The sequence below is a fragment of the Vombatus ursinus genome, unplaced genomic scaffold (genome assembly GCF_900497805.2).
Source record: "Vombatus ursinus unplaced genomic scaffold, bare-nosed wombat genome assembly UNPS02014852.1, whole genome shotgun sequence".
Classification (NCBI taxonomy): Eukaryota; Metazoa; Chordata; class Mammalia; order Diprotodontia; family Vombatidae; genus Vombatus; species Vombatus ursinus.
The window spans coordinates 3001786-3020540 of record NW_020954630.1 but is presented as its reverse complement, the minus strand read 5'-3'; the positions used below and the strand labels follow the sequence as shown (position 1 = coordinate 3020540).

General features: G+C 33.8%; 1 protein-coding gene across 6 annotated transcripts in view; it reads left to right on the top strand.

The window, feature by feature from the left end:
* KMT2C (lysine methyltransferase 2C) overlaps positions 1–18755 on the top strand; it is a 285908-nt gene that overhangs the window by 152813 nt on the left and 114340 nt on the right. For all 6 annotated transcript variants that reach the window (XM_027841013.1, XM_027841014.1, XM_027841015.1 and 3 more), the window contains 4 exons: positions 7187–7306; positions 10016–10132; positions 16308–16409; positions 16573–16677. In XM_027841013.1, coding sequence (XP_027696814.1) covers positions 7187–7306; positions 10016–10132; positions 16308–16409; positions 16573–16677 — 444 coding nt within the window. The remainder of the gene's footprint in view (positions 1–7186; positions 7307–10015; positions 10133–16307; positions 16410–16572; positions 16678–18755) is intronic.

Here is an 18755-nt window from a genome sequence, read left to right as displayed (position 1 = left end):
CACACACACACACACACACACACACACACACACACACACACACACACCCCCTACCTGACCCAAAATCAAGTAGTTGCAAAAATGGTAACTGAGTTTCTTTTTTGCTTTTAAAACTTTTATCTTTTAAATGGTATTTATGCAACATTGTGTGGCAGAATTCTTCCATAGCTTAAGTCTGCTAAACTGTGCTTGTTAATTCACTTTGGAAGGAACCCTTATTTACCATGGAATGATAATTGGTCAATGTAGGGACTGTAGGAAACCCAGAGGCCATCTGTTTCGTGGTGGAGGGGGAATGGGGAAACTGATGATCATCATGAGTACTTAACCAGAGCATTTTGTTGAAGGTAATCTCAGTGTTTTTAAAATTTTCTCATTTGCACCAGATATTTCCTAGGCAGGTATTTGCTAATTATCCTTGGCACTCAATGAATACAAAATAATATTCCTCCCTAAGTTAGTTAATAAAACCATTAGAGGTTCTCTTATTTCCTTTTTTATTAATATCATAGTGTCTTATTTAAAACAATTAATTGGCATCTTTTGTTTTCTCATCACCCTTTCTTCAGTATCTCCCTTCTCTCCCATTTCCTGAGAGCCTCTTTAACACAAAGTCAAAAAGAACATAGGTTCTTGGGGTCCATAGTGTGTTCAGTGTTCTCTGCCTGGAATGAGGTGGGGCAGGATTGAATTCTGTTCTCTCTCTCTTTGGTAGCCAAGCATTATCGTTAACATACTCAAGTTTTATTTTGGTTTTTGGTTTTGTAGTTTCTTTTTTTTTTTAATTGGTTTATCAGTTTCTATTGATATAGACACCATTAGTTTTAATACATCTGCTTTTTTCACTTTGTACTTATCCATTGATAATAGATATCCTTTGCACTTCTGAATTCTTCAGATTTATTGTCTCCTATTACGTTAAATATCTTGTAGTTACCTAATCAATGTGCAGGTACTTAGTTTCCAATTATTTAGTACTACAAAAGTGCTGTTGTAAAAGATAAATTGGTGAATCTGTATGCAACAAATTCTTTATTAATATTTAAACAAGCAGGCGATTTAAAGAAAAGTTATCTACTAGTGATCTGCTAAAGCGACTTGGGTTCTCTGAGAAATTTACTCTTGTAAAAGATAAAAGTTTTTTTTTTAACTTAGCATTCACATTTTAAAAGTTTTGTTTTGGTGCTTTTTAGTCATTTCCCATAGACAAAAGCAAAACCATTCAGAAAAAAGAGTGCGTATGATAGCATATGCAACTTTATGTGGAATGTATTTCTGTTATTTTCTCAGGTACCAAAATATTTATGGTTATTTCAGGCCTGTTTTTGTATCTAGTGATTGAATTGAACATCAGGTGTTCTTAACCTTTGTTATGTCAAGGACACCTTTGGCAGCCTAGTAAAGCCTATGCACTACATATTGCCCCAAACTACTAACTGCTTATTGTAGGAAAAAGCCAGTTGTCCTATTTTCAATACTTACTAGCTATATAGGATATGCCTAACCTATTATGGAACATGCTACTAAGGCTGCTTGCTCTCTGAATTGAACAGATTTTAAGGAAATAGAATATAAACTTGACTAGCCTAGGATTTAATACTTTCATAGATGACTTTATAAAATCATTCACATTTTCTTCTTGGTCATTATGTTTAGTGCTATCTTCTTATATCGAGTTCTTAATGACAGTAGAGTACTTTTAGGCATTTAATTGAAGATAGTTTTTTTTTTTCAATGTGATAGTCTCCATTACACAGATTGACCTAGGAACAAAGCGGCTCTATAAATCCTTAACAAAAGAAATTGAACAAAGTGGGGCATGATTTTTTCCTTGAGAAAGAACAGTGATAGTAATATTTTTCTTTTGTTTCTGCTCATTTCAGAACTAGGGTGAGTTGAAGGGGAGGAGACCTGATGACCAGGAAGTTCTAATTCTGGTCTCTAGAAGTAACAGAAAGGGAAGTTGGAGCTTGTATCTGAGGTGGCTAGCTAAGAAGATATGGAAATGAGCCATCTAATTCCAATATACGTGGCTTTACAGGTAGAAACCAGAAGATGACCTCTAGGGTCCCTTCCCTTGGGTGTAGTTAAGTGGCACAGTCGGTAGTGTACAGGGTCTAGACTTAGAAAGATTCCTCTTCCCAAGTTCAACTCTAGCCTCAGATACTTATTAGCTATGTGATCTTGGGCAAGTTGTTTAATCCTGTTTGCCTCAGTTTTCTTGTCTGTAAAATGAACTGGAAATGGAAATGACAAACTACTCTAGTACTTCTGTCAAGGAAATCCCAAATGGGATCATGAAGAGTTGGACACAAAATAGTAAACGTGAATGAGTAGAAAGCTGTTCCAAAGAAGGAATAATGTGGAGAAATATGTGTGTGTGTGTGTGTGTGTGTGTGTTTTAGTTTTAGCCTGTGCTTTTTCTTGCTGATTTTGGCTTGTATATTACTGCATTGTTTTTGTTCCCATACTTGGATTTCTTTCAAATAGTTTGGCTTTACATCATTTTCTTAGCTCATAAGAAATCCAAATAGAAACAGCCTTATCTCATTTTTTTCAGTAATTGGTTTTATTCTAAATTCTGACCAAAATTTATTTGAAACCAGTCACACATCAGTTACTATCATGGCAATATAAAGACCATAATGAATATTAGGAAGTTTTAATAAAGCATGAAATACAGGCAGTTTTATATAGTACCCTCTCATCTTGATAAAGGGACATTATGGTAAATTATAAATGTGTATGGATTCCATGCCATAACTGTGCTAGACTTTAGTGCATATTGTCCTTAGGGACCCCATTTTAAAACTCTGCAAGTGAAACTACCTAATAATGAGGCCTTTGACATTGAAATAGGCCAGTCTGTTTTGGATTTTTACTTGCATTTAGATTTTAGGTGGCATTTTATAAAGGAATAATGTTGAAACAGGGATTTTTGCCAACAACTTGGTTACTTTAACAAATTTAAGTTCCTCTTGCTTAAAAAATTACTGTGCTGAATATTCAAGAATTGTCAAGCACAGTTTAAGGTATATATGATGCCTTAAGCTTGTTTATAATTAAAAACTTGATCTGAAGATGGGAATTACTAGATAGCACTTTTTATATGGGAAAGTACCCTCAGAATGGCTTACAGATCTGGCTTCAGATAGTAGTATAGCTTCTTAATCAAAATATATATGTTTCAGAGAAGTATGTTCAAACTCAAATACAAATGGATCCCTCCTGGCCACATGTTGATTTACAAAACCAAAAATGCTCTATTAAAAGTTTACACAATCTTGTAATGAACCTAGATCTCACAGTTTTAAAAAATTCTTTCATTAAGCATCGATCCTGTCAGAAGTTGAAATTGTAAGAGTTATAGTTTATCCACATAGCCCTGACCATGTATCTATCTAGCCTTCATTGAGACTAAGTAAGACAGAAAATATGGATGAAGCAGAACCTATCTACCTGTAGGAAGAGGAGGATGAGGGGTAGAGATTCCTGATGAAGACAGAGAACCAGGCTTAATGAAACTTTGAAAGAAATGAGAGCCGTGGAAAGACGAGAGATTGTGGACAGGACCTTAATTGATATTACAGAGAAGTTTTGAATTATGGTGAAGTTTGTATGGTAATCACCTTAATTAGTGGTTTAAATAGATTTAAGATGTAGGTCAAACATATTAAGTTCAATCGATTAAGGACATTTTAGTGTTAGTGTCTTCATTCTTCATAGAAATATAAATTTAGACCTGGAAGGTGTAATAGAAATCATCATGTTCAACTCTTCTGATTTTATAGATGAAGAAACTTAGGTCCCTAGAGATAAAATAATTTGTTTTTGGTGATATGTCTAGTAATCATCTGGAGTAAGGTTTGAAATGAGGCCTTCTTGACTCCAAGTTCAGTGTTCCATTTGTTAAACCATTCTACCTCAGGCATCAGTCATTAGGATTATCATTAAATAATGAAATGTTCTAGTGATTGCAGAGCTAAGGGATAAAAAAACTGAGAAATGTTAAAATCATGGACAAAAGTTTTATCCCTTTTTCTGGTTGTAAAGGTAAATATGAACAAAAGTCTTGCGGCTAAGATATAATTGAACAGCATAAATAAATGACTGAAATGTTTGGTGATTGGCCACGTGTCTAAAAGTGGAAGTGAAGGCATTCCATTTCTATGCCCTGTGAGAGTAGAAAGATGAATAGATGACACCAGGAAGGCTTTGGAATGATCTGGCATCCTCTATGCCTGTTGTTAGTTATTGTAAGAAGATAAAAAGGAGGTTAAGTAAAGACTGAGATTGAGGCAGTCTGTCAACACACATTTTCTAAGGGTTTATTATGTGTCAGGCAGTGTGCTAAATTCTGTTAATATGGATAGGAGGCAGATGGAGGGAGGGACAGGAACAAACCAAGGTACGGTAGTGAATGTTTGAAGAGCAGCTTGCAATGGAATGAGGCATTCAGAGTCCTCCTTAATAGGAGTTTTTCAGAGGAGCCATTGATTCAGAGGGTAGGTCCAAATATGACTTGAGTAAAGTTTCAGAATGAAGAACTGGAGAATAGTGAAGGAAATTAGGAGTGCAGTCTTCTGAGGAATGAGAATAAATGAGGGTTTTTAAACATGACAGAAATATGTTTCTAGGAAGATTAATTTTTAGGTGAAGAGGGTGAATAGTAGATCTGGAGTGAGTAGGGATGTGAATTGTGGGCATTTGTTTATGTCTAGAAGCAGTGGGTTTGGATAACAAGAATTGGGGAGGTAAAAAGTTGGCAGGTGAATTAGAGTGATATGTTAGCCAGAAAGGAAAATTCAGATGGCAAGCAAGCAAAAATGATTAGTGTAGAATTTTGCATTTTCATTTAGAATGTTGATGTAGTACTCTAATTCTAATCTGAGCCCCTCCAAAGTGTTGAACTCTGAGTATTCATTTATATGTACATTTATATATGCATACATGTGCATATATATGTGTATGTATACATACATATGTTAATATATTCATTTTACCCTTGGTCCCTATTCCTACACATCAGTAAAACTTGTTTCCACCTCCAGGATTTATCTGTATTAGCTGACAAGAAAGTGTCTGTGATGTGAGAGGCATTGAAGGTCTTAACTTTGTAACTTTCCAACTTCTAGCACACATTATTATAATACCCATTTTAAGCCATACAAGTTAATTGAATATGGTGATATATTGAGTATTTTATAAAAGAAAAATTATTTGTTAAAATTTTTTGTTTGTGATCTCATGATCTCATGCTTTTTTTTCCCCCTGCATTTTGTTTTTCTTACAATCTAGTTGCAGTGGTGCTTCAGTTTAAAGGAGTTGAGATATTATTGGAGAATTAGGGTTTCCTGCTTATGTCAAAGTACAGAGTTATTGTCATGACTGTTATTGTCATGACTATTATCTAGTTTGAATAAAATTTAGCTTAACACAGTATTCTCTATGGCCTTGTAGTAAGGAAAAAAAATTTTTATAGCACAGTATACCTATTGAAACTTTTAGATAAATTTTTCCATATATGTAGAAGAACGTATTTCTAGGTACATATATCCAACAGGGCAACCAGACGTGGTCTGTATAACATAGATTTGTTGGGAATCTCTAATTACCATAAAATGAGTTATTATTTTATACAATATTAGTAATTTTTATTCTGGTAGAGATAGTTATATCAGCAATAATTTTACTTCTTGTATGACATTAAATCATTAAATAATTTCATATAGTCTGTTAAATTATATTGAATGCTACATTGTCTTGTACTATAAATATAGTAAACTTTTTACTATAAACCTTTTGGGTTGAACTATCTTATAACCCAAAATGTCTTGTGTCACTTTTCTCCTGACACACACTGAGAATGAAGGGAAGATCTTAATAGGCAGAATGTTTCTTAACTTAGGGAAAAATCAAGGAAAACAATCAAACAGATTTCCATTTGTCTTCCATTAAATATGGCTTTAATTTCATACTTGTTAATATCCATTGCTCTTACTCTAGTTAAGAGCTAATATCTTAAAATTTCAGATTGATGCCTATTTAATTTCTGGCAGTATTAATTTTGTGATATGAAGATGCTAATTGTGATTTTGATAACATTATAGAGACCTGGTAAGTAAATGTGCAGTGTTTCATTTTAATATCTTAACAGTTTTTGGTCATTTTCTTTAATTTATAACAAGCATATAGATTAGTAAATTGTTAGACTCAAAATTGACTTCTTCCCAGAAGTCACTTTTTTGCTTGACATTGTTTTATATTTCATTTGAAATTTAATGTGATCTTTGCAGGGTAAATTTTTTTTTTTAAAGTTTAACATTAGATTAGTTCAAATTATTACTGAATATGCTTCTTGGAAGTGAAATTACATTTACCCAAGTAGTCTTAATTCTAACTCTTCCAGTGAATCTTTATGATCAGTATAATTTATCAACCTTTTTAGACATTTTAATTTGTAAATTTAGGACAGTTTGCCCTAATTCTATTTGCTTTTTTCTCTCCAATTAATCCAATGTGTCGGTCTTTTGGTGTAGATTTTTAGCCCTAAATTTATAAAGTTAATACAATAATGGAAATAATTATCAATGTTATAATTATATGTATGTGTGTGTGTATATATATATATATACACACACACATATATGTGTGTGTCGCTAATATTTTTATAGATCTCTATGTAATGTGGGCTGCCTCCTTGTTATTTAAAAAAGTTGTAGGTAGATTGTGCTTCTTATTGCCTTTCTGCCTGTTCATTGTGATTGTAGCAATAGATTTATGTAGTGTTGTAAGCCTAGACATTCCTTCTTTGGTGTGGGAGTGATAAAGAGGAAGGTTATCATGAATAAAATCCTTCTCTGGTTGTTAATATAGGATCTAGACATTGTTTTATGTTATAATTACAACTTGTACACTAATGGTGATATATCAGTCCTTTTCTTAATGTGTTGTGATTTCCTGTTTTAATCTCCTGGGTGAGCATTCTTACTTAGAAGAAAGCCATAAACTTTATTGTAAAGTTATGATAAGGAATCAGTTAATTTTTATCCCTCTTTCAAGCAATTTGTCCTAAATTTCCATACGTTTACATTCGCTTTTGCTATTCTAAAATCTTTAGTTGCTGGCTTTGACTTTTTATGTTGCTGAGTTTTATACATCTATTTTTTCACCTGCCATATCCTAGGGGGCTTGGAGTACCAATAATACAGTGAGCCCACCTTCCTGGTCCCCAGACATTTCAGAAGGCCGGGAAATTTTTAAACACAGACAGCTTCCTGGCAGTACCATTTGGAGCATCAAAGTGGTAAATAAAATTTTGTGTATCCTATTTATTTCTGATTAATGCTGTATGAGAGAAGAATAAAAAATTAATGTATATATATTTTAGCTGATATAGCTTTGTATTTCATCTTTTTTAAATCTGAAACTGGATGAAATAAAAGGATATGCCCATTTTAATTTATGTATTTAAATGTGTAGTTTAGTCTCAAAAATTATTTGATAAATTAGTAGTTTATAGGGGAACAATGAATTGAGTTTACATTATTTAATTGTTCAAATCCTTAAAATCTCTTTTTTTTAAAGTATTGATATTATTGAAATACTTATGACAGACATCTTCGCATTATATTGTCCATAGGTAATTAACAGTTTGAAAAAAACTGCTGTAAGTTATAATAAATACCATCTTTTGCTAACAGATTTTTAATCTTGTCTACGACAATGTAATCAGTGTTTATCATATTTGGAATTTTAGTTTTCTTAACATTATAAGGAAGTGATGACATTTGAACATATGAGAAAGGAAGCTTGATATTAAAAGTTATGATCATCCCAATTATTATATTGGCTTAAAATTATAAAACATAATTGGAATCTTATCGTAACTGTGCTGACATTTCAGTTTTATTATTTGGTTTTTCATTTTGCTATTATACTTCCATAATATAAAAGAAATCCCAAAATAGTTTTATTCAGGGACTATTAAGGAAGTTGTGTCAAAACATGGGGAGGAAGAAGACTCTAGTTACAACCTGAGATTGCAAGGCCTTTTCCTTTTTTGTAGGGATGGGAGGTTATAGGTTAAGGATATTCTCTTTAATTTAGATATTCTTTAATGACTGGATAAACATGATTTCTGCCTTCTTGAAAAGAAATCTAAGGATTTATTATGAAGGTATAAATTTCCAGAGGTCAGGGAAAACTGCTAATTCTGTGGTGATTGTATGTAGTTAAGTATTGGGCAAAAGCAAATTTGTAGGATTTCCTTAATTTTACCACTGGTTCTACATACTGTATCCTTTTGAAATACCTTAGAAATATGAATAAAATAACTCATTTAAGTAGGACTTTTCTTGAAACCTGCCTACCCTGTAAGAATAAACTAATGAAATAGACAAGACCCCAGAGATCTTAGTGTAGGACAGCAGAAGCCATTTAGTAATTTGAAGTTGAATAGAACTGAATGGTATGCACTGTATACTGATCTCGTTAGTAATATATACACAAATTTTGCATGAAATTTTATTCTTGATTTTCTTTACACTAGAAATCATTTTAATGCCAACTGGATCTTAATAATTGTTGGTTAAGTCACTTCAGTGTTGTCTGAATTTTTGTGACCTCTTTTGGGATTGTCTTGGCAAAGATAGTGGAGGGTGTTGCCCTTTATCTCTCCAGCTCATTTTACAGAGGAGAAAACTGAGGCAAACAGTGTTAAGTGACTTCTTCATTGTCACACAGTTAGTTTCTGCTTGAACTTAAAAGATAAATATTTCATGCCCATAGGATATTTTTTTCTTTAGCATATAGATGCCAGTCTAATGCATACTTCAACTGTAGAAGCAAACATCTAAAAAGATTTTTATGGATTTGAACATCAGCAAATTTGATTTTTAAAAATAAAATTATAGATTACAATATTTTTAGCTGGAGGTCCTTTAGCCCAATACTTTAATTCTAGATATGTTATCTGAATTCTAGAGTTGTTAAGTGAGTTTCTCAAGTATTCAAGCACAGATTGTTTAATTCTCATTTTAATATTTGTTTTACATTATGGGACTATATAATTGCATTTCTTTTTTAGATTGAATTAAAATTGCTTGGAAATCATAATTACATGTATTCAGCTTCCAAGTCATATGATCTTTTAGCTATTAATTAAACTCTATTATAAGCTGAAAATAAATTTTCATCTCTTCTCTCTGCAAAATCAAGGTGAAGGAAAGGTAGTGGTATAAAAATTAATTCAGGGAATTATTGGTGAAGAAGAAAATGGAATCTATGTAGTTAATGTTAAATATTTCTTTAAAGTCTTCAGCAAAACAAATTTTTCCACTGGTGAAATTAACATGTGTCCCCAGAGTTCCAAGACTTTACACATATGACAGGAAAAATCTGTTTTTCAGACCTATTTCATTATGGACCAGCTGTCCAAGATTTATCATTTTCATCAACATTTGATGATTTATGCATTCCTTACAGATCATATATCTGGTCTTATTTAGAAGTTGCAAGCTATACTTGTAGATCAAATTGTTCCTTTTGAACAGGCACAACGGCCTAAGGAATAATTAGTAATTATGTTCACAAAAAAACCTTAAAGTAATATATTTTTTAAGACTGTATTAATTTACTTGGGTTATATTTATTTTATATTCTTTACATTTTAATTTTATTGACTCAATTCATGACAATCATGCTACTCTGGTATCTCTTTCTAATTAAGAGAATATACAATTAATTGAGTATAAAGGGAAAATCTAAGGTTTTTTATTTTTGGTTGTAACAGGAAGTTATAGGTATTGAATAGTTTTGTTAGACTTGAATAAATTTCCTGGCTTACCTTTTTTTTTTTTTTTTCCATTAGGGGAAATAGTCATATGACTGCTGTTTTGAAGCAGTCTTATTGCTTAAATTGTATTGGTAATTTAAAAAAAATTATGGATTTTTAATCACATCTGTTGCTAATAACTACAGACAATTTTTAAAAATGTTACTTTATATTTACTAGGGTCGTGGATCTGGATTCCCTGGGAAACGAAGACCTCGAGGTGCAGGACTTTCAGGGCGAGGTGGCCGAGGCAGATCCAAACTCAAAAGTGGGATTGGAACTCTGGTTCTTCCAGGGGTAAAACTTATTAATTATTATCTGTTGTACTAATTAATATGCTGATATTTTTGTCTGTATGAAATAATTTAGCATATATTCAAGGCTTTTTAAAAATTGATTGATATACTAAAAAGAATGTTTAAAACTCTACTTCTACTCCCATTCAGTCTTTTCTCCAATGTATTTGACTTTTTCCCTTCCCTTCCTTTTCTCCACTTTAAAATCATTTTGATGTTACATCCCTACAAGGTTCAGGGTATTGTGCTAGGTTCTGGGAGATGATGATGAGTAATAAGATACCATCTGTAACTCTGTCCTTGATTTTTTTCTATCTAGTATTTGAAGTAAATGACATTGAAATATATATTTAATCTTTTCTGTTATCTTTTTGTAACTTTTATTCATGGTGTTTTATTTATTCTTATGACTTAAGTATTTGACTGTATTTACTACGAGTCTAATAATATGGATCATTAGTATAAGTTATTAATAATGCTATCAGTATGAGTTTGGTTAAGATAATGAACATTTTTCAGGCAGGAAAAATTTAGAAGTCTTTTTTAAGCTTCTCTTTATGGATGACTACTGCTGGATATGGTTTTGGCAGCTCTTTGTTGGTTTAATATTTATTTAGTGGGGGGAAATTCCTTTTGGACTCAGTTAGTTTAGATTTTACCTGATCATTCCAATTTTAGAAGGAATAAACTCGGTTCTTTTTTTGAGGGAGTGGTTTAAAATTTTATTGATATAGTTTGTTTTTTATCACATCATTTTCTCATATATTGTTCCCCCTTCCAAGAGAGCTCTTCTTTATGAGAAAGAAAATAAAACAGTGCATAAAATCTAACTAACATTTCTAAAAATCTAGCATTATACAATATACAGAGTTCCACAGTTGCACGTGATTCTTTACTTCAGTGGAAATAAACGATAGAGAAGTACTCCTCATGTCACGATTTTGGAGCCAAACATGATCATTCTATTTTCTCAGGATTTTGTTTTGGTTGTTTATTTTTTTCTTTATCTTTTTCTTTTTTTTCCTATTGGTCAACCATTATTCATTAAGTGCTTATTATGTGGCAGGTACCATCTTAAGTAATGGGGATGCAAAGAAAGGTGTAAGACAGTTCTGTTTTTGAGGACCTCAGCAGTCTAATGGGTGAGACGTTATACCAGTACCTACAAACCAAGCAAGCTATATAAATGAATATTCACGAATAATTGGAAATAATCAACAGGGGAGGCCCTAGAAATAAGTCATGTTGATTTGCCTCTATTTTGTTTATGATTTTTAAATAAGCAAGGATTATAGGTGATTGTAAAAGATAAAGTAGAAAATTTCAATTGGAAAAAAAACTGAATTTTGTGTAGAAACAAAGTCAGTGAAACTAGAATAAGACAGGAAAATGAATTAAAACACAAAATCTTGGCATCAGTTACATCTATATATCTATAATACATAGGGAGCTAAGTCTTACCAGACTGAGCCATTCTACCTATTTCTTAAGTATTTGTAGAATTTGAAGCAGTGGTATTCAAAAGAAGAATAGCAAATGAAGGTGTTTGTTTCACTAGACTAAGGTAGACTATAGATTGGTCACATTGCTGCGTGGAATTTGTAGGAAAAAAATAGCAAAATACTTATTAGCATGTTTCTGGATTTTTTAAAAATACATTTGTTTGTTGTTTTCTTTGCTATTCTGTTCATTTAGCAGAGCATGAGTATAATCAGTAATAGATGGCAGAAGAGAAAATGTTGCAAGAATACCAGAGGCTTGTACCCAAACATTCCTGGTCTTACTCCTAGATCTAATACTATCTTTGACAGTTATTTTGTACGGAAAGCCTTATTTAGTTTAGATATTCCCTCTCTGTCTGCTCTTTTCACTGTGACAATAATTCATCGTAGTGGTATTGCACTGATAAGTTCTATCATCATATCTCAACATCCAAAATCTTACATGGCTAACAGAGTTTGGTAAGAATACATAGTATTCTTAACATATATCTCTGGATCTTGATAATTCCTGTGATGGCTCAAGAAAATAAGATTGGCCCAATAGGGTAAAAATGGTTCCTAGAAGGGTCCCCCTAGCAGTGATGGCTTAGTTAAGCAAGAGTGCCCAAAGGAATGAAATTAATGTTTTCTATCCCGAGGTACTGGATTTCTATGTTAATTCCAAACAATAAAGCCTAATTGTAAAGGAGGATAAATTGAAAAAATAATTTCATTTTGTGGTCACAGTCAACCTGGTTCACATCTTTGAATGTAATCACACACAAAAACATACTCTCTTTGTAAGTACATCCTTGTGCCTGACTGGCATCAGGAGATTCTGCCTCTGACTTTGTAGCCTTTCCCTTGCTGAGCCACATTTGTCTTAGTTAAATTGAGGTGAGTTGGACTTGCTAGCTTTTGTAAGGTCTCATCCAGCCCTAATATACTTTGTTTCTGTACTCCATCTTGCTTCAGTTTTTGACTTCTTATTATTCAAAACCTGTTCATGACTATCACACACATTTCCTCATTCTAGAAAACTAGAGCTAACATTCACACCCTTTCTTCAGATTCCACATGTCCAAATGTTTGCTTTCTAAGAGCTAGGATTCCTGAGATCAGTTTCTAAACCACTCATGAGTCTTCTTAAAACATTCCTCTTTCTGTATCTGTTTTCTGTCCCCAAAGTAAATCCCTGTCCTCACCTCTTACTGTACCTAGCTATATGGAGAGATAAATTGTAGAAGAGGATATTTCTGTACAATGTAATGAAAAGCTTCATGCCGATCAAAATTGTTCAACAATGTCGACAGTACATGCCTTGGAAGGTAGTAGTTTCCATATCTGTGGTATGAATGAATGGTTTAAATTTTAAATGCTAAGTGCTACATCCTATATGCTAAATGCTGGGTATATAAATAAAAAACACCAGCTAGCATCTGCTCTTAGTGACAGTAATAATGGGAGACACCATATATATGGAAGTAGGGGCCAGATTAATATTATATCTGGTACAATTGATCATTAAGAGCTTGAAGTTTCAACCAGTCAGTATATTTCAATATCTTCACATAGAGGCCATTCTCAAAGTAGTTAAAAAAGTAGTTCTGGATTATTAAAACCTAATAAAGATAGTTAGAAAGAAAGTTTCCCTGGATCCTTAATTTCCCTAAAAATTGCTTTTATTTTCATCTTGTCCGAAAACCCATAGGTGGTTTCCACATGAATCCACTTCAAGGCAAAATTAACTCAAACTGGACAGGATAGGCACCATATCTTCTGTGTCTGCAACAGACCCAGCTAGTAGGGAATGTTAGGTGTTGCTTACTCCTTCTTATTTTGCCTAATACTCTGATCCACAACACTTTGGAGAAGGATGTTTTGTTTTTGGAAGTTTCTAGAAGTCATGGTAGTATAGATTTGATTACAGTGCCCTGAGCAAACTGGAGATGATGGTTTGAGAATATTGTAAAAGGGTGTACCTGTGTGAAAAGGTGACCCGCTTGAATTTCAACTGGAGAGATGGTTTGGGACCAGTTAGGTAGAGTTGAATAATGCATTTTTTTTTTCCTTTATAGGGCTTAGATCCTCTGGCACAGGTTATGGCCTAACTCCAAACACTTTGTTTTTAAAGATTGGTAGAGAAGATAGGTTACATCCTATATTCCACATTAAGCCACTTACATGGATTATTTCCAACACAACCACACCTACCCTTATCTTGCATTGCTTCCCTGTTGAGTTTTATTTCTCTTCTATAGAAATTCCTAGATTCCCATCTTCAGTACCAGTTTTCAGCCCCTCGATTCCCCGGGGCACCTCTAGGCTAACCAATTTTACTTCTAACCTCATCACTCTACTGAAGAACTGTTATTTTGAAGATTGTCAGTTAACCTTTTAATTGCAAATCTAATGGTTTTTCTGTATTTTTTTTTCCCTTCTTGATATCTTTGTAATATTTATCACAACTTATCACCCTTTTCTCCTGGTTCATTTATTCCCCAATCAAAGGGCGTTCAATTGGTTTTTATATCTTTGGTATTACAAAGACTCCTGCTATAACTGTTTTATTATATATTGGACCTTCCTTGTTGTAGGTTACCTTATATGCCTGGTAGTGGGATTGCTCTATCAAGGAGTATGAGGAGTTATGTTATTACTCTCCCAAAATTACTGATTTTTGCCCCCTAAATGATTGGACTGATTTACAGCTCTCCCACCAATAGGTGGCCCTGTTTCTTTGGAAACATACCCTTACACGGTTTGGGGTAGATGATATTTCAATAAAGGACACTAGAATAAAAGATTATCTAGGTGAATTGGAGAAGGTGATGTCTCCGAAGTCAAAGATGGTTAACATTGTGCAACATGAAAGAGGTCTGAAGGGAGAATAAGGATGGAAAAAATGTTTTGAGATTAGGAGAGCATTCGTTAGCTACTTTAGAGTGGGTCATTTCACTCGATTTTTTTAGAGTTGCAAGTCAGATTTGAAAGAGTTTGAGTTGATGGAGTAGATAATGAGGTAATAGAATCAATAGTAGATAACTTTTCGAAAGTTGAGCTGTGAATGCAAGGGGAATTGAATGTTAACAAAATTTTTGACGATGAAAAGTCTTCTGTATTTGCAGAATTAAGGAACTAATAGCAGGGGAGAGATTGAAAATCCATGTATGAGACAGTAATGACTTAGAGTGAGGTCCTAGAGTACAGAGGTGGGTGTTGGCATCATGGTTACAAGTAGAAGATTGACTCGTAAGGATGCCACTCCTCCTCTGACCAGCAGGAGGCTGAATGAGAATTTTTAAACTGTAAGAAGCAGATCATGATGAATAGTCTCAAACTCATTGAGGCAGCGAGCTAGTTAATCTCCTCTAAGTGGAGGGTTCCAATTAGGGATGAAAGGAGAGCGGAAATAGTTTAGAACAGGTACTGAGGAGAAAAAGTTATAGAATTAATGATAAAGTAGGAAGATTATTGTACAGCAAGGCCCCAGCTTAAAGTGTTTTATGTGAATTTGTATTGTAGTAATTAAATAATTGTCCTGTAGGTTCATTGATGACATTGAGAATCCTGAGACCAGGAGGGGAGGAACTGAATAGAGATGTTACTGAGATATTGGCAGTGATGGAAGGTCCTGCACTTCCGGGATAGTAGCAAGTGCAACCTTCCTGGAAATCTACCTGCCTCCTCTCAGCCCACTATCACCATTGTCCCAACTTAGGTCAGGCTCTTCATGCTGGCCTTATCTTGCTTAGAATTGGCAATCTGCACCACTTCACGTGAACATCTCTAACCTATGAACGTTTCTCTACCTTTCCAGTTCCCTGTAATTGTGTTCTCTTCTTGTGGACAGGGACTATTTTGCTTGCTTGTATTTGTATTCCCTCTACTTAGAAGAGTGCCTGGAACATAGTACTAACGTTTCTTTCTGTCTGTTTATCTACTTTATTAAAGCTGGATTTGGAAGAGAATGAAGCTAGAGTAGAGGTCAGAGGTAACTGTTAATGAAATTGTATATAATCCAGAAACTAACTTTTTAAAGTTAATAATCATCACTTTTTCCTCTCCATGTACCATTATTGATATCACTGTAATTTGGGAGTGACTTTGGAGCAATAGAAACTACTGACATTGAATTAGTGATTAATGAGCTTTTTGTAAATAAAGAGCATTTTGTTTAAAAAAAAAATTGCCTCGTTTGGTACTTATAGGTCCCCTGTGAAGCATTTTACAGTGGAGGAAATTGAATGCTGGAGTTTTATATGGTCACATGACTACCAAATGTCATAGACAGAATCAGAACCCAGATCCTGGGTTCCTCATATGTCTGCACAAATTATCTCCAACAGTCAAATTTCCTTAAGGAAAGCATTTTTTTCCCTCCGTGTTTGACCCAGTTCCTTATCCTGATATATCAGGAAGTAGATGATTGTATAGAAAATCACCCTTCAGGGATACTTGGCACATATGTGTAAAAGAATTAAGTAGCTTAGACAGTGGTAAGTATTGCTTGTGAATAAGAATCTAAATATCTAAAATAGGAAACATATTATTAGTCTTCTTAACATAGAAAATATGCAAACTTACAAGCTTTTTTCATATTTAATTCAGTCTACAATTTTACAAAGTATTCTCAAAAGAATAAATGTCTTGTGAGGTAGAATATAATGTAATTTAAATTTCACTCTTTTGTAGGTCACTTCTATGGATATGTTATCAAGCAAGGATGAAGAAGAAAATTCCATGCATAATACAGTAGTCCTATTTTCTAGTAGTGATAAATTCACTTTACATCAGGTATGGGGATATTATTTTTATATTTCTTGTCATCTTTGCCATTTAAACATCTAGCTTATGTTCTTTAAAGTATTTTAGTTTACTGTCTTTCTGTTTGAAATGATGCAAATTTTTTGTCACCTTATTTTATATAAAAAAGGATTTTTATTGTTTTTTAATCTAGGATATGTGTGTAGTTTGTGGAAGCTTTGGCCAAGGGGCAGAAGGAAGGCTACTTGCATGTTCTCAGTGTGGTCAGTGTTACCATCCATACTGTGTCAGTATTAAGGTGAGTGCTGTTATTTTTAAAAACCTGACAAAACTGCTTTGTTTTGGGGTTTTTTTTTTGCCCATTTTGTTTAAGTTACAACATAATGGTACTACTTTTTAAAATCATAATCAGGAATTCATTAAGTTGTTAAATATTTTTGACTAATATGGTTGTTATCTTTGTTATTTGTGAAAGACTTTAAATATTATTCTTTAGTGTTTAGTGCCTCAGTAGAAATTAACCCTTTCTAATTCTGTAACCATGAGTAAACTAGTTTGAACAAGACATTTTACAATATATGTAAAATACAAATATTAGTTTTATTTTAAAGGAAAAATATGCTGGATCTTAATTTGCCAGGACATGTAGTTTAATTTAATTATCTATTGATTGTCAAAAGTGTCAGCAACTATAGTTAGTTAATGTTTTGGATTTATTAGTTTGGCTTAAAAAGGAAGAAAATTTAATTGGATTGATAGGAGATGAGGCAAAAGGCACATAAGATATTTACTACAACATTTAAAGTATAAGTTACTTTATGTAAGTGCACTGACTGTCTTAAAAAGTAGATACAGTTTAACCAGACTTAATGAAATGCATTCTGTGTTTTGAATGAAATAATTTTTCCCCTTTCTTTGTCAGTGAAAGAATTCATTTTATTTATCCAGTATGACTCATTCCTTGAAGTTCCCTGGGTAAAGACACACACTTTATTAAAATGAAATGGTGTATTTGCAAATTTCCTCATACAGAAAAAGCCAAACAAACCCTTCGTATTGACCAATACCAAATAGTTCCTCTGCCTATCTCACCACTTAAAGGATATAAATGGTGAATTCTGGCCTTAACCACTACTCGGTCATGATTTTCAGTGGATTCTATAATCCAGAAGGATCCACTCCTTCCCTGGGGAAAACCAAAGCAAATCGCTAAATTCCTGCGACTGTCACAGGCAGAATTCAGAGCTCTTACATCAAAGTGTGTGTGTATATATCTGTATCTGTCTCTCTCTGTCTCTCTCTCTGTCTCTGTCTCTCTCTCTCTCTCTCTCCCTCCCCCTCTCCCTCCCCTCCCCTCCCCCTTCTCTACCCCACCCCCCATAGAGAGAGAGAGAGAGAGAGAGAACTATAGACAGATATCTGTATCTATCTAGGGGGAGAGAGAGGGAGATGCTGGAGATACTGAAGCATCTAAAAAGCAGTAGTTCATTTAACAAGGAACTACATACAGTGTGGATCAAGTGCGGCATGGAAGCTTCTACTATAAAGAGAGGAGTTCTTGGGATACGTTCCAAGAACCAAAAGAGAGACTAACAACAAAAAGTGATGTAGCCTGTAAAGTGACATGTAATCCAACTGGTGGGTAAATGGCTTATAATATAATAAAGGTCTTTGGTTCCTAAGCAGAATATCTGAATTGAGTAGGAACTTTGAGATACAAACACAAGTATCAAGAGAAACTTAGAGAGGTCATTTATTTGAGCTACTGGAAGGGATTCTATGATGGAGGACGAATGTTCTAACTTGACAAGAACAACCAAATGTCTTTTTAGAACCTTAATATCATCAAAGGGTATTGAGCATTAAATAAGATCTACAGAAGACTGGAAGGGCGGTTTATTTCTGTTCTGATTTTTTGGGGGGGGGGGGGCTAGGCAATGGGGTTAAGTGGCTTGCCCAGGGTCACACAGCTAGTAAGTGTTATGTGTCTGAGGCCGGATTTGAACTCAGGTCCTCCTTCAGGGCCGGTATTCTATCCACTGTGCCACCTAGCTGCCCCTTCTGATTTATTTTGCAAGACGAGTGAATGTGTAGGTAAAAGGAATACAATAATATAGAAGGAAAGAATAGGCAAGATGATTCAGTACATGAGATGATTATAGAAACAGGAGGAAGCACAGGAGGAAGCACTGGAGCATGCACTGGATCACCCTTACTAAATGTGAAGTGAACAAAACAAGGTTGAATATATGCAGTTTTGTTTAGAAATACATCAAAGAAGAAATAAGTGGTGAGGAAGGAGGGGTTTAAGGTGGTGAATAACACTAGGGAGAGAATAGTCACAAGGAAGACATACTTTCTCCTTTGAAAGATGAG